This window comes from Alternaria novae-zelandiae (genome assembly GCF_023758075.1).
Source record: "Alternaria novae-zelandiae strain BMP 2774 chromosome Unknown scaffold_3, whole genome shotgun sequence".
Taxonomy (NCBI): domain Eukaryota; kingdom Fungi; phylum Ascomycota; class Dothideomycetes; order Pleosporales; family Pleosporaceae; genus Alternaria; species Alternaria novae-zelandiae.
Genome location: NW_026056963.1, coordinates 1,608,122 through 1,624,411, shown reverse-complemented (window position 1 = coordinate 1,624,411; position 16,290 = coordinate 1,608,122). Strand labels below are relative to the sequence as shown.

The window sequence follows — 16,290 nt, the reverse complement described above, 5'->3', positions numbered from 1 at the left end:
TTATCCGGGAGCTCGATCCGTGCTTGAAGCAGCAGACCGTCTCCATCCAAGGGCCGAGAAAGGAAGCTCGGTGCCTCAGATTGTAATGTTTGAGCTAGATGGGTTCTATGGTAAACGACCTGTGATGAATGCCGCAGGTGCTCTGACGTTGTTGAAGCATCGCGAATGTTACTTCAATGCCGACAGAATTGCTATCATAGCGAATATGTGCGATTATGATTTCCGGCTGGACACGAGAAAACTCAACGCCAATTCCGGTTCACTACGCATAGCTATTCTGGCACTGGCACTGAGCAATGGCGACCTGTCTCTGTTAGTTCCAGAGGCTTACCCACCGCAGGATCGCGACCATCAAGAAGATGCGTGTGCTCAAAGTGCACCAACCCTGTTCCAAGATTTTCACCGGACTGCTCATCGAATCGATCACTGCCAAGTTCACGACTATATCAACGCAAGGCTTCAAACAACACAAGCAGGCGAGTTCACTGCTGACGGAATGCTCTTCAACTCGTATCTATGGTCAGTGCATCGTGAGATTGACTTCACGCCTATTCAAGCGATGTGGGCTGATACTTGGGAATCATACAAATCCTGGCACGTGGATTTTCCGCGCCTGAAAGACGAGACCCTGGAACAAGCTCATACGCGCCAAAACACATTCATTCAAAGACTTGATCAACCAAGCATAGCCTCACAAGCTCTTCGCGACTTTCGACATATGGACCGTATCCCAGGCGAATCAGCTCTATGGAAAGGCCTCGATCATACTAGAATACATTTTGAACGGGTGATTGATGCTAAACGCGTCCGACAGGACCCGCAAATGGGTGACAAAATTGCTCAGATCATCTTTAGTATCCTCCACTATGTCAGGTACACCCTGGCCGCATCCGAAGAAGGAGAATTGATGAAGGGCTTGGCCAACAGCATATGGCAGTCAGTCCGAGCTGATCAGGCTCCGGGTTCAGACCACTTTCTACCAGATAAGGTCGACGACACTCTCTTCGCTCACCCGGATGTTATGGAGCGCCCCTTTGCCACTTTACAGCTCGACGAGACTCACGGATCCAGCCTCGCGCAGTTATGGTTCATCGACCGAATCATGCATCACGGACGACTTTGGTGTGGAACATACACTCCACGGGATCACCAGATCTATCACCGCTCGCCTGGCAGCTTACAAGCGGACTCCACCTTGGAAGAAGATTTGGAGGCACACCAAAAGATCCTAGAAGCGAACAACCTGCCCGAAAAACTGATCATCCGGAAACAACTCTCGCGCATGATGTTCACTATGATGATCGAACGCATTTTCGCTGGCAAGCCCGGATTATCGAAACACCGCCACACCATGGTGGCTTATGCTTCCACTACAGCCTTAGACTTGTGGTCAGACCGTAAAGAGAGGATACGACAAAAGACTCTCATGTCCACCTTCGACGTAGACGGACCATGCCTGGTGGCAACGCCATACAATTCAGAATGGGAAATACTGCCGCATCCAAGGCTCCGTAGCGCGAGTGTATGCTGGGTCGTTGAACTAAAAGAGAGCAGTGGCGGTGCCACACGGACACATATCAAGAAGGAAGACGACTCCACAGATTTGAATCCTGGTCTTGCAAGCGGATCAGAGGTCGGAGAGAAGGAGAAGGCAAAGGAAGTAACATCTGATAACTCACAGGAAGCAAAGCCTTCCTCAGGCGTTGAGTATCACACCCCCAAGAATCGTTTGGGACAGCGGGATCTTGACTTACGAGTATTGGCAAAGGTGAAAGGGTTATGGCAGATTATGGATGTTCCTTCTCAGATGTACCTGTTTAGTTAGGGGCTTTGGGCATGATGGGCGGAACCACTGAACAGTTACAACGAATCCCAGGTTGCTGCGATAGATTACTTGGTTTGCGACTTCCCGCAAGCTTCTTACCAATCAGTGATGCGCATCGTTCATTAATACCAAGTGCTCTTCACGCAGCAAGTATTCTCTTGTCTGGAGAAACATATCGTGTCAGAAGCCAGAATTCGATAAATCGTGTAGTGTCCAGTAGAAATGCTCCAAAGCAATGCGATGAATGACTGCATCCAGAAATAGCAGCCAATTTGAACAAGAACAAAGCCCGTGGCTGAAGGCAGAAGTTGGATGGGCGTAGCGCAGAGGCAGGCGGCTACTCTCGCCCCACCAAACCCACTCACATCCCACCCGTGGACTCGTGCAACAGTCTTTCTCCACCCAAGCGCCGACGAAGATCCCCTGCCTTGCTGTTCTCGCGACTGGACCCTTTTATTTAATCATCACCCCCCTCGCTCATCACGACGGCGTCACCAGCCCCAGCCCCCGACAAGCCCCCGAAGCCGCCCTCGCCTCTGCGCATCGCCAGCCAGCTCACGACCGCCTCGGCCATCCTCTGGGACCCCAAGTTCACCTCGCGAGCGCCCCCGGGCAGTCTCCAGCCCGTCCACGCCGGCACGCTTGTCGCCCCGCACCGCACCGACTCGTCCATCAGCGTCCGCAACCTCGGCGACGGCTACACCCAGCCCATCGTGCCTACCATGGACAACCGCCGACACCCCAGCTCCTTCCAGCAGCTCGAGAAGCTCGGCGAGGGCACCTATGCCACGGTAGGCAGGAGCGCCATGTCGGCTATACTGTGTGCTAACGTGCCCAGGTCTTCAAGGGCAGAAACCGCCAGACGGGCGAACTCGTAGCCCTCAAGGAGATTCACCTCGACTCGGAGGAAGGCACGCCCTCGACGGCTATCCGCGAGATTTCCCTCATGAAGGAACTACGCCACGAGAACATCGTCCTGCTGCACGACGTCATACATACCGAGAACAAGCTCATGCTCGTCTTTGAGTTCATGGACAAGGACCTCAAGCGATACATGGACTCGCGCGGCGACCGCGGTGCTCTGGACCCCGCCACCATCAAGTCCTTCATGTACCAGCTGCTCAAGGGAATCGCCTTCTGCCACGAAGCCCGCGTCCTGCACCGCGACCTGAAGCCCCAGAACCTTCTGATCAACAACCGTGGCCAGTTGAAGCTGGCCGATTTCGGTCTCGCTCGCGCCTTCGGCATCCCAGTCAACACCTTCTCCAACGAAGTCGTAACCCTGTGGTACCGCGCCCCCGATGTGCTGCTCGGCAGCCGGACCTACAACACCAGCATCGATATATGGTCAGCAGGCTGCATCATGGCCGAGATGTACACGGGGCGGCCGCTGTTCCCTGGAACCACCAACGAAGACCAAGTCCAGAAGATCTTCAGGCTGATGGGCACACCGTCTGAACGATCATGGCCCGGCATCTCGCAGCTGCCAGAGTACAAGAACAACTTCCCCGTATACCACACCCAGGACCTGCGCCTTATATTGCCGCAAGTCGACCAGGTGGGGCTTAGTCTACTCAATTGCATGCTGCAGCTGCGGCCGGAGATGCGCATTAGTGCTGCGAACGCTCTTTCACATCCGTGGTTTAATGACCTGCCTCAGCGGCAGCAGGAGATGCAGATGCAGGCTCAAGCACAGGCACACGCGCAGGCCCAACAAGCGCAGATGGGCGGCTACCAGGTGCCTCAAAACGCATACTAGAAGAAATACTGGAGGAGCGCATACTAGGCGCATGGCGCTTACTTGGCGTATGGCGTTTACCAAGATGCGCGAATTGCATGGTTTTTCACTCCTGCGCAGCTGGATGCTTGCCGCTCTGCAGCGGTAACTTTCGACACTGCTCCCGGGTTCCAAACGACGCGAGATGCGTTTTTCAGTCTAGGATTTTAGTATGTCTGGAACGGCCAAACGTACGTGGTCAATGACGTGACGCCTGGACAGCCTTTTTGGCAACACGGCATGCGTTACGCATGGACGTTGGAATTGGGTCACACCAACGCGTGCTCTCAGTTGCCTCAACGCCCGTACGTGTGTGATGGTGCGCTGCATATATGGCACGTGGACTTGTTCGTTCGATGTGGGTGGAATGGGACTGGTTTCGTGGCTCCACCAGGCGTTCAGATTGCAACGCACAGATTGTAATGCATTGGGCTCATGCTTAATGTCGCATTTGACAGCTGTAGATGGCTGTTAGGGTTATATTCATACCACGAAGCTCTTTCTTATCGGGGATCTACTCCCAAACGACAACGCATTACTACGAACTTTACACTGCTTTGATAAAGATACCATATATGCCTTTGCTCGATGTTTTCAGTGACGGGTACAACGCATACGGACGAGCTTCTTCCCTCTTTCGGTCATCAAGCGGACACTTGCATTCCTCTGGTATAACAACTGGACGATATCTAGCATCATCTTCGCTATCGTCACCAAAGCTATTTAACCCAGATCCTCAACCCTGTTTACTACCTCGTACGTTAGTCCTGTCAGACTTGACTAGACCAGTATGTTGAGAACTGCCAATCAATACCCGCCAGAATCCATTTTCTTCCTCTCATGCCAGTTTCACGACTAGATCTAAGTGCATTCCAGGTTACATACACCAGCAAACCCAGGAAGGCAACTGCTAAAGAGCAACTTCTAGTGTGTTCACTGTCGGGGCGGCGTAATTAATCTTAATTATCTCTTATGATTATTCTGTTGTCTTTACTAACTGTTACAGAGTAGTCACGCATTTCGTTCTGCTCGTACCGTGTCGACTCTATAATCGATCTTCTTCCTCATCCGCGTGCGATCTCACAGATACCTAGGTAGCATATACAACATCCCCAGCCGAGCTATGCATACCACAAGATATCCCACGCGATCTTGAGAAGCCCACGAAGTGCAGCTCGCATTGTAACAACACAAGCTGTTCCCAGTCATCCGTTGCTAGAACTACACCATCTCCACTCGCATGGATAGTCATTCTTTCCCGTGTCAATACTACCGTTATCTATAGTGAAAAGACCCTACTTCTAGCGAAATACTTAGTCTTCAACTCCCAAGTGTATCACACCTGCGACTTCTCTCATCTGCGAGAGTGTCCCGTCGCTTCGTCTAGGTCGTCGATGTTAGAGAAGTTGTAAGTGGTTGGTTTCGCTTTGCGTTCTCGCAGTACCATTCGGTGAAGTGGAAGTTGACTCTCCAACATGTTAGTTGGAAAGTTGGACGATAATACGCTATCTTCTTATTCTTGCGCTCGAAGCTATACGGGCGGCTTGGTGGAGTTGGGATGCGCGATGGCTACTAGATTGCGTGCGCTTGTATAGTATCTTGGGTGTAGATGAGGTGGTGAGATGACTGGCTGGAGAGGACGGTGAAGGGCTTGGGAAGGAGCTGGGAAGCTAGAGATAGCTGTGATAGGTAATAAAGAGAAGGGATCGGAATATAGTGTGAGATTTGGGCAGATTTTGTGATTAACTAGAGATATATCTACGGTGTTAGTGTCGGTATCACAAACCCACACACTCTTCGAGCTGCTGTCACAGATTCTAACATGTACGGGAAAACTGCCTCAAAACTGCTATTTTCTCGTTTTATTAATCTTGCTAATAAACTGTTCACGTTATGAAGAGCGCTACAAATAATTGAATAGACGTTCGCGCATCTTATAGCTGAACTGTCTATCTATGCTTCTTTTGTAGCATTTGATTGAGCTGCTCTGCGCTAAAGCAGCGCGGGAATGTGACGAGAGGTATGCACGCCACTTAGAGAAGCATCAAGTTCCCTTAGACTTGTTGATGTCCGTGTACATTATTAGTCCCTTTATGAGATACGAGGGCTAGGTCTCGCGACTCGCGTTCTTGCTCTGGCTCTGATCGAGCACTACGATTTTGCTCTCTCTGTTACTCTGCGGCTTCTTCCTCGTTTCGTTCTCGCTGCTCGGGGAATGACTTGCGAAGAGTGCGGCAACTATGCGTATGTATGTGGATGTGGATGTAAGTGCGGGTATGTAGTGGAATGAAGATCTATGAACGGTAAGAGCAGTTGCCTAAAGCTCAAGACGCTTACTTCCTCTGGAACCGTAGCTCACCTTCAAGGAAATTCTTTAGTTGAACCACAGGTCTCAATCACTAACAGCAGATATATGAGTTGCAGAAGCACCGAGAACATAAACACATTGTTGCCAATACACGAAATAGTACGCTATCAAAAGTACTTGGTGACGTGCCCCGAAGGACGATATCTAAACCTATCCTGTAGTATACAATTCTTGTATGTGCATTTAGCTAAGAGCGACAACCAGATACTGCAAACCACCGTGCAGATATCTTCAACATGTACATCTCTACCAATCCATTCACCAAATCCTGTCGCACTTCCTTCCCCCAAACCCAACATCCCCAGCTTACAGGCGCTCCACAGCAAAGTCCCAACTCCCACGCTGAGCTCATCAAAGACCAGGCATATATGCAAAACGCACGCGACAGTACAAAATCGGCATCACACATCAACCTTCGCTTGCTAAGCGACGCCGCGGAGCAAATCTGCAAGTCATCACCACAGCCCTACACCGTACTGAATCTCCGTACGACGACCCGTCTATACTCGCTCGACAAGCCACGCTGCGTGTGAAAGCCTCTACAAGGAACCCCCCCCCACCCCCCTGTCCCGAGTCCGCCCGTGTCTATACCCTATCTACGCGCCATGCGCTCGCTCTTGGCCCGCATGCTCACCAGCGACGTGGTCAAGCAGGCAAAAGAAGAAGAAAAAAAAACGTCTCGTCATACCCAGTCTCTAAAAGTTATTCCCGGCAGCTCAGCTACCGGAAGCCCTCCTGCATCCATGTAGAATTGACGTAGAATCTTCGACGGAAAGGGAGGAAAAAGGATGTTGTGACTGCAGGTCCTAGTGCATCGGATAAGGGCGAATGTGGTAAAGTGGAGATGGGACGGGAAGGGGGGATGTGTAGAGTGGCTTTTTGCCGAAGATGCCGAAGATGCCGAAGGAGATGTCGTTGTGGTTATTGCTATACCATCCTCGCGTGTGTAAGCGACACTGGAACATTATCTGCAAGTTATCACTACGGCATCTACGGAGGAATGGCTACACTCAATAGCGCTGATCTCCGTGACGTACTTTGTTCATCACATGTATCCAAAGCATCAGCTTCTCCGCGGCGGGGCGGCTACAACGGCTTTTCTTGCTTCGATTGTTATAGAGAGGAAGACGATGCGGGAATGAGGATGATCAGAAAGGGAAGTAGGAACGCAGCAAGTACAGTCCTGGTAAAACGGATAAAAGCGACTTTGACAAGTGGAGATGGGCGGGAAGTGGTACATCTAGAGTGACTTTACCGAAGTCGCTCAGAAGGCTGGAGAGTTAGTTGCTGAGTAAGAGCAATGTGGCTATGTCCACGTTAGGTGCGAGATGAGGCTGAAAGTCAGTGAACGAGGCATTGGAGGACAGCGGGGCATCGAAGGTACTTCGTTTTTACATCTCTTGCCACCCTCATCCTCTTTTGAACCTTGCATCAACCGTACTTGCATAGCGCTAGATTCTGCCACGTTCAAGCCTCGTCCCGTATGCAGCTACGCAAATGTAGTCTCCGCGGACGTTGTGTAAGCGGGGAGACGGCATCGAGCCCGAGGATATGTAACGGTGATGCAGGGCCGGGTAAGGAAATAAACATCTGGTGTAGGTGGTGGTCCGGGGTGGTTAAAGTGAGATATTGAGATGCATGGAATAGGCGAGACCGCTATGACGACAGTAACTTGCATATGAGATGTATTGGCAACTTGGCTTTTGAACTTGAACGGTAAGGTGATTTAATCGGTATGTAAATGCGACGCCTCTCGTGGGTTCTCTTTGATTGGCTTCGGGGTTCCATTGCGAGTGTATAGTCGGACTTGAAGGTAGAAAGTTGGAACCTAGAATGTATCGTCGTTGAGCGTATCCTCGGTAATGGTTGTAAGCTTGCGACAATTCGGGCTCAACAGGCTATTGCTCTATCCTATGTCAGTCTTGAAAAGAAATCACTATACCAGAGAGCAAATGCTACCATATGTGCATGCATGAACTCAACGGGCGATCTTGCCGCTGACCCAATGACTGTCCTGCGCTCGTGTGCTACCATTATCAAAGGAATACCCGACGGAAATAAGTTCGCCAAAAAACAATTCCGATAGTATCCATACACGGCAGTGTATTCCCGAGAGTATGTGTAGGAGTGAAGTCGCGTTTGCATCTGAATATGCAGCGTAGATTACATGACCCGGTCATCAGCCACATCACTCGGATGGTGACTCGCAGCCACCAAAGCAGAAGTGATAATCCAGATGCAGGAATAATTCTTATTCGGAGTACACCGATCAGAACAAACTTAACGTTTCCGCACCTCCATCGCTTGGACAAGATTCGGCTCAGCGCATAACACGCAGGAAGGTGAAGGATCCAGAGGCTTTACTGGCGTGTATCGATAGGACCCTGAACGGGAGAAGGCGATCCGCGCATCCGGATCCTAGGGAACGGAGCTGCGCTTGTGGCACACCGATTGCAGTAGATCACCGCTCGCATTCGAGCGCAAGAGAACGATTACGATGTATCTCTGCTTATTCTTTTTACACACAGATGCGCGGCGATTGGACGGCAAGGTTGGTTTGTGGCTGCAATTATTGGCCTCGGGATACGATTCCCTTTCCCAACTGCAGCCTTTGCGATCGCGCGTCGCGATGCGCATCCCCAGCCGCGGCTTTTGAAGTACGCGAGGATCGAGTTGAACCATGCCGGATATGATTGGGCCAGGCGTTCTTCGACAACGCAAGGCTCAAAAGCAAAAGGCGTCGTCACGATTGATACCGCGAACCGTCAAAGACTAGGATCACGAGTCCTTTTTCAAGTGCAACGCTGGACGTTTGCAGCCTTGCGCAGCGACGGCGCGCGCGTCCGGTGTAACGGTGCATGCACATGCCAGCCACACGACGTCCCGAAATTCAAGCCGTGCTGAGGTATGCCGCTGCAAGACGCACAATGGCGTGCAGGAAAAGCAACTCGTAGTGTGGTTGCAAGGACGTCCTGCGGTTTTTTTCTGCCCACTGCCCGGGCAGTTCCGCTGATTCAGCGGTTCAAGGAAGACTCCGCGCCAATGGGAGTGAAGTGAAGCAATTAGACTCCGTCCCGATGTCGCTATGGATCAGATGATATCTGGGTAGATTGCGAAATGAGTATCCGTTCCGTTGTCGCTGCGCGCAGCAGAAATGTCGCATCGCATCTTGCCGCTGCATGCCGTGCGTTCCATTCCATATCTGTACAATATTGAACAATAATAATTTGTGCAGCTAACCAGGGAGCGAATGGGAGCATCCGGGGATGCACAACTACCACCGCCTGGGATTTCATGTGCCGCACAAGCCAGCCGAGAGCGAGTCAGCGGCCTCTTTACCCGCCAATCAGCACCTGCAGGTGTCTTAGTCAGCTGCGCCTACCACATGCGACGTAGCGCGATAGTTGATGCGACGACCTGCAAGTCCGCTGAACGATTGCCATGCTCACATGACTAACCCGTGCGCCGAGACCCTTTGCATCTCCAAGCGCCCAGGGAGGGGAAGTGTGCCCCATTTCGAAGAGCCCGGCGATCGGTTCCTGATCACTCGGCGTGGTCATCACTGGGATGGCAGCGGAGTGCGAAACGTAGCGCTGTGGAATTCGGTCCGACCGGAAAGAAAGCATGGACGAAGGAATGCAAGAAGGGTGGAAGATACCGGTGCATGGGAGGAGCATGGAGGGAGTTGGTATAGTCGCCACTTTGCTACAACAGGAGTAGGGGATTAGAGTTTTTTGCAAACGATGGACCCCCATGGTCGAGCGTCACGACGTCGTACATAGACCACGTTGGGCAATTGGGCCAGCTGTAATTGCAGCAAATCTCAACAATGCTAATGCTCAAACCGCCAGTCTCAGACCCAGTGCGTGCGCTGTACCAAACTATGCCCCAAACCTCGCAATACTAACGTGTCGTACGCGACAGCAACGTACGACTAATCGCGCAATCCCTCTGTTCCTCCGTCGCCAGGGCGGGCAAAGGCCACCGGATGATAACGAACTCTAAGACGGCGATTGTCATTCTTAGACGGCGATGCATTTCTCACCATGAGACTAAGCCTGTACCCTTCCCATGGGCTCACGGTCCATCTGATCACGTTGCGCCAAGCCTTTCCGTCGCCGTTGGAGGGACATGGCCTTTGTTACCAAGACAGGAACGCGCAATCGACTTTCTTCTCGAAAAGACCAAGCCTTTTTCTTCCTTCCCACGAGGCTGACCCGTCCCTGATCCCCAGGGTCCCATCCAACGCCTCCAGCGCCAGAACCGCGACATGGTCCACCCCCGTCCCCGGCCGGCTGTCACTCAGCCAGCACTCGGAGGAAACTTTTGCGAAAAGTGCCTAAGCAAACGCTCCGACGTTAGACGGGCCGACCCCAGAGATAAAGCTTGAGACACTCTCAACGCGAATCGTGTGATTGGTGCCCAGATGGTAAAATGAAAGCCCTGTTGCAGCCCAATGGACATGAGTCGCTACCTTGTTGCATATGGCAAAGTCGCGTGGGATATGGCATGTGGCATGACGACGTGTTTCGCGAGTTTTAACGTATTCGACGTACTCTTGTGTAGCTAAGGCTGCCCAAGTTGCTTCACCACACCTATCATGTTTCGCTATTTTGGAATTGTTTTATGCATAAGCGATTGACTTTACTACAAGCAAGTTGAACGCGTGTACATGATGCTAGGCTGACTAGGGCTCACTTCTCCCTATTCTTCCTTGTGAACCATTTATCCGGGTTCGCATACCTTGCTCCTTGAGCTTCATGATCTTCATCCTGCACGCGTCGGTAGATTCCGAACTCGTGTTGTAATAACGACAGGCCGGGATTGCCATACCCTTCCCTGGTTGCGGGTCCCGTCGAAGCTACACAGCCGCAATAGTGTGCGACCATGTCATGTCAAAACCGGCTTTCCCAGGCCTAACCGCCTCGTTCCGCAGTCAATCATTGTCCACCTCCAAGGATTCCGAGTGCCAGTGCTCGTCTCTTGGCTACGCTTTCGTAATCCTCGCGATCGAGAAGGGCGTCCGGGCCATGGCTGCGGTAATCCAGCACATGGATAGCCCTTGACACCTCATCTTGAAGAGGCAAGCCGGTGCTTCGATTAACCCATGGTACACATGTCAAATCGCTTAAAATATCCACGGTGGTCTTAGTCCTGCATGCAAGCTCATCCTCCCGCACGTGTGCTTCTGACACCATGAGCTCCTTCCCGTCGGAAGAACTACCGGAGGATTGACATTCGTAGCTCGTTAGATCGCTAATGACCGGGAATCGCGGTATTCGTGTGCTGAGCCCTGGCGACATGACGCTTTTGGATCTTGTGACATGGCGGTTCAACGTCGTCCGTGTTCCACGTGCTCCTTTTCGAAGCTTTGATCACTCGAAGATTGTAGGGCGGTTGCCGTTGTAAAAGCTGAACGTTACTTGAATGGTCAAAAGCTATACCATGCTACCGAATCTAAAATTGGCCCATTGTCAGGGCTGGAAACTCCACCGCGCCGTTGTTGATATTCCTACTCTTCAAAGAAAGAAACTATTGCTTGTACATCATAGGGTCGACAGGGTAACTCTGAATAGAAAACCGTGGGTCGTATGCTGTGGCATTAACGCCCATGTGATGACTCTGCATGTGGCCGTGCGAAGTGGGTAATTGCATGGTCGGATGACCTACGAGTTGCGACCCCCGTTGTGCCATTGGAGTCTCGTAGGGGCCCGGTGTCGTGGAAGTGCTCCTAGGAGCTGAGCTGGAAGAGTGGGAATGCGCTGCACTGTGGGAGGAGTCGTACAGGGACATGTCGCCTACGTGCGTAGTAGGTACATTGACCATGGAATGCTGGGTCGTATTGAAAGGGAGTTGGGCTCCAGTCTGCGCGGCCAGTCGACGAATCAGATCGTTGTTAGGATACGAGGGCGACGTTGCGTTCGGGTTTGCCGAGTAGTCGTCGGCGACATTGGAGGGAAGTGTCCCCGAGCCAGTAGAATTTAAGCCGAGCGTCGAAGCGGGAACCGTCTGGGGGAGGTTCAGAGACCGGGGAAGCGGAAGGTTCGGGAGGACTTCAGAGAGCTTGGTGAGGAGTAGAGGAAGGTATCGAGTCTGTCCTCCACGGAGAGTCGATATCAGGGTGAGGAATCGCGATACATAGTCGCGAGGGCCCAAAGCGAATGCGTCAGGCGAAAACGAGGTGCATGCAACGACATCTGCTAGACAACACGCAATGTCGAATAGCTTCTCGATCTGCAGAGCTGTTAGCTAACGTTTGGCGTGACAGATAGGGTAAAACGTGGCAGGGGTATAGGTGGAAGGGACAGTGCTGCCAGTTTGGCTAGTCAGGGCATGGACGTCAGAGATAGACGTTGCCTAGTGCGGCACTAGCGCGATCGAATCCAACAGGGATTGTTGCAGCTGGAGATGGAGGGGCTCTAGCGGTGACAATCTCCAAAAATTGGGGGATGATGATGCGGAAAATTAACGGGAAAATACTCACCAATCCGACGCCGTGCATCTCCATGGCTTGTTGCGAGAATTGATGCGAGATTGTGAGAAGGTCCCTTGCGATTTCGATGGGATATTTGAATGTGAGGGGGATGTCGTTGGAGACGCTGCTCACAAGACCCTGGCAAACACTAAGCTGCCATGTCTGCGATCGCAACCATTGTTGAGTTATGCGAATTTGGACTTCCTGGACCTCTGTGCACTCGAAATATGCTGGTACCGCCTCGGAGAGCTGGGTTTGAATTTGCGTAATCCATGCAGCGCTTGCATGTGTGTTGTGCACTCGGTTCCAGAGGTTGATGTATGTGTCGTCGATAATCTTGAACATGTTGATCATAAGTTCCAGGCCAACGGCAATGGGCCGATCGGAGGGGACCTCGTCCAGCGAAGGAGGGTGGATGGTGGGGTATAATGTGATTGGGCGGTGTTTGTGTAGGGCATAAGTCCTAGAGGCAATTAGCAAAGGGTCTAGCAAAACGCGTGGGTGTGAAGTCGTACCTCTCAGCGATAAAGAGGAGCCAGTATAGGACGCGCTTGCGCGATATATCCAGAGGGTCGTGTTTGTAAGTCTCCTCGTCGTGCATGCCTAGCAGTTGCGCTTGTGTAGTGGCTTCCCGGAGGTATGCCCATGCTGTGTTCTCGCGCGCAAGTCCGAAGTAGCAACCAGAGTAGAACCATGATGTGAGCACGCTCATCTGGGAGGGGTTCTCGCGGTGATCGTAGCCTTGTCGCACACGGACGGACTCTTCTAGCAGGACGTGGCCGATGCCGACGTTTGACATGTGGGCCATCTCTGGTCGTGGTAGGACGTTGACGGGTGGTTTGTGGTTGGCCTGGATCATGACGTATGCGCATAGTGCGACCACCATGCAATACGCCTCGGTGGAGCGGTCCATACCAACGGCGGCTTCTTGCGCTCTTTGGCGGTGCAGGACGGGTTCTGAGGGGTAGACATGGGCGAAGAAGTATTCTATGCAACTCTCAACGAGAGCGGGGGGCATGAGGCCCGGCGTGCGAGCGAATGTCGAGGATAGTGACCGGCCATCGAAGCCAAGGTCAGTTGGGAATCCGGCAGCAAGTTGGGCATTGCGTTGTGTTTCGCGAAGTTCGGACAGGACTTTGGCACGACTGCCTTTAGGTCCTTTCTTCTGTGGGATGGCATTGTATGTGCATGCAAGGCCAGCAGAGACGCAGTTTTTGCAAGGGGCCGTGCCTTCGCCAATGCACTTTACTTTTCTTCGGTGACAGCTAGAAGTTGATGATGTTAGTGGTGTGGCATGTGAAATGTGTACCGACGGCGACGTACCTATCGCAAGCCCGCTTGACCGGAGCAGTGGTGGTAGGAGTGGAAGCCATGTTGGAGGACAAGCTAGTGTGGGAACGTCTCGTCATCTACTTGATGAGGAATGCAGTCGCCGAGCGGATCCGCTGGTTCCTATTAGTACAACAGACATGTTGCGCCTACACTCGGGGAGATATCATCGAAGGTTCCTTGTGTCATTGTGCTTGAATGAATGCTCATTCGCACCTAGGTAACCTGGACGATTGAAAAGCCCAAGCGTCCAAAGTGCATATTAGACTCAACTAGTTAGCATCACTGCGCGAGTTGACATGGGGGTGATGGTTTGCGAGTCCAATGATCCAGCATGGAGAAGCGGCCTGCGTCCCTGGTTCCACGGCTGGGGAAAGAGTCTGCAGGGCAGCGCGTCGGACGCCGGTCAAACGCCTACCACACGGTCGCAAGCCATGGGGCTTAGGCGGTCTGGTGGGCTGGACCTTGCTTGGAGAAACATCCTAGCCTGACCGCTGGGCATCCTGCAGCGTTGGCACGGGCGGTTCTTGCAAAGCGACGGGAGCTTCGTTAGTGCCTTACTAGGGTGACTGTAACTAGCCGAGATTCCCCCGTTGGGCTGTTATGGGCAGGTATTCCGTAATGGATGTCCCGGGGTTTTTGCGATATATTTTCCAAGTGCTGATGCGGCTCTGGTATGATAAAGGGAACTGTGCACGCAAAATCTGGCATGGGCAAGGACGAGGGGTTCCGTCCGTGAGGCTGAATGGCTCCGTGACGGGATGTCAGGCCTCTGAACACTGCTCCAACTGGCGACAAGGCCTCAACTCCGGACTGACCGCTTCCCGAACATCAAAACTGGTACTGACTGGCCATGTCCCACGGGATGGTCATGAAACGGAGCAATGGCGCCGACAGTTGCTCCATACTCGAGAGATTTCATGTACACCTAATTGGCGGTATGGGCCGGTGTTTGCCGCGCAGTCGTCGTCATGCCACCCAACAGGTACGACAGAGGTCATGCATCTGGTCGGGAGGTAAGGTAGACTGTAGCCATAATCCGAATCCGTATTCGATGGGTAGTTTCAGCGAGGCGCAGCTGGCGATGCGTTGGTAAGGTTCGCGGAAAATACCCCTGGTAAGCGTAGCGAGTGAGGGCTGCATGGGATGCCGCATTCGCCACGAGGCGTCGTCGACCATTGTGCTTCTCCGCACGAGATAGCAAACTCAGAGTTTCTGTACTGGGGACAGTAGCGACTCCCTCATGGCTTATATCCTCTTTCCTAAAGGGCCTTTTGCGGTCTCCACCGTCGGATCGAGACAGTCAAGGTTCCGAGATGCTGCCGGCAGCGATCAAAATTGGTTCAACGGCGTCGAGACCGCGAATGAGACACGCTGGACCCGCCTCCAGAAGTAGGTTTGCCACCAGTCGTATCACAGGTACGCCACACGTCATGGCTCGGAAGGCAGCAAGATTGCTCGAAGAAACTCAAAAGTTCGTGAGATGCAGTCTTGGTAATGGGTGAATAAGCGATGGTGTTGAGGCTTGTTGTAGATCCGGGGCGTTGGCAATGCTATGTATGTACCTTCCCATGTCTATGCTCCGCTAGCGGCTGCGCCATTGGTAAGATTCGTGATGCTTGGCATGAGCTCCGCGGAGGACTGAAGCCAACGTCACCCGTTAGCATGAACATGGCGTTTTGGTGTCTCGAACATGCGATATGGCTTCATTGAGGTAGATGTTAAGTCGGAAAGAAGCGGTTTCCTGCGATGACATCATGCAGCTCCATGCATGGTATGGATAGAACTCTATCCCTCAATACAGAAGGCACAACTGCCCGTCCGATTTGTCGAAACAATGTAAGGCCATCCGTCTATGCTGGTTGAGTCATGGATCGTGGAAAGGCAGATCAAAAACTAGATACGGCAATACCTCCGGCACATCATCGTGAGGTTCGTACGAGGTACAACGCGGGAAGAGTCAGTGCCCTGAGCTCAGGCTGCACATCACAGGTAACACTCAGCGTATATCGTCAGACGGGTTGTTTGTACATGGAATGATCATCATGGCCTTTGCATATCTTGTTTGAACGTCAGATGTCACCGACTATTCGACGACTGTCTTGTCAGTCAGTCACGCACAGTATGGAGTCCATCTACCAACTTGCTTTGCTAGTACCGAGTGTTCCCTTAGTGCTATGTATCGAGAAAAGCACCTTGGTATCCTCGAGACGCCCTGTTGTGCGATGAAGAGATTTGTTGACACGCGATATGACTAGGAAAGCACATCGGTGAACCGTGGTTGCAAACGGAGACGTACCAGTTCAGACTCTGTCAGCAAATCAGCGTCAGTCCAAGGTTACATACCCAACCACCCAATGTACCGCTTACAACCGCTACAATCGAGTGATCCCGAGACGAGTGCGATCGCAAGACAACTGGGAGAGCATGCTCACAGTTACCGATAGAGCTTTGAGACTACCAAGGTACCTATGCAGCAATCACGCCACCACATCATAAGTCTATTCGTCAAGGAA

The 16,290-nt window shown here is 52.3% G+C and overlaps 2 protein-coding genes across 2 annotated transcripts; one reads left to right on the top strand and one right to left on the bottom strand.

Annotated features, from left to right (window-relative positions):
• Positions 1–866: 866 nt before the first annotated feature.
• On the top strand, positions 867–3,584 carry J4E88_002498 (uncharacterized protein; the record flags this gene model as incomplete). The annotated part of the gene is made up of 4 exons (XM_049396159.1): positions 867–873; positions 984–1,820; positions 2,330–2,616; positions 2,664–3,584. 4 exons carry the CDS (start codon positions 867–869, stop codon positions 3,582–3,584), a joined length of 2,052 nt encoding a protein of 683 aa, XP_049258563.1.
• A 7,918-nt stretch (positions 3,585–11,502) lies between these two features.
• J4E88_002497 (uncharacterized protein) lies at positions 11,503–13,818 on the bottom strand (the record flags this gene model as incomplete). Its single annotated transcript, XM_049396158.1, has 4 exons — positions 11,503–12,204; positions 12,455–12,908; positions 12,961–13,698; positions 13,769–13,818. 4 exons carry the CDS (start codon positions 13,816–13,818, stop codon positions 11,503–11,505), a joined length of 1,944 nt encoding a protein of 647 aa, XP_049258562.1.
• Positions 13,819–16,290: the final 2,472 nt, after the last annotated feature.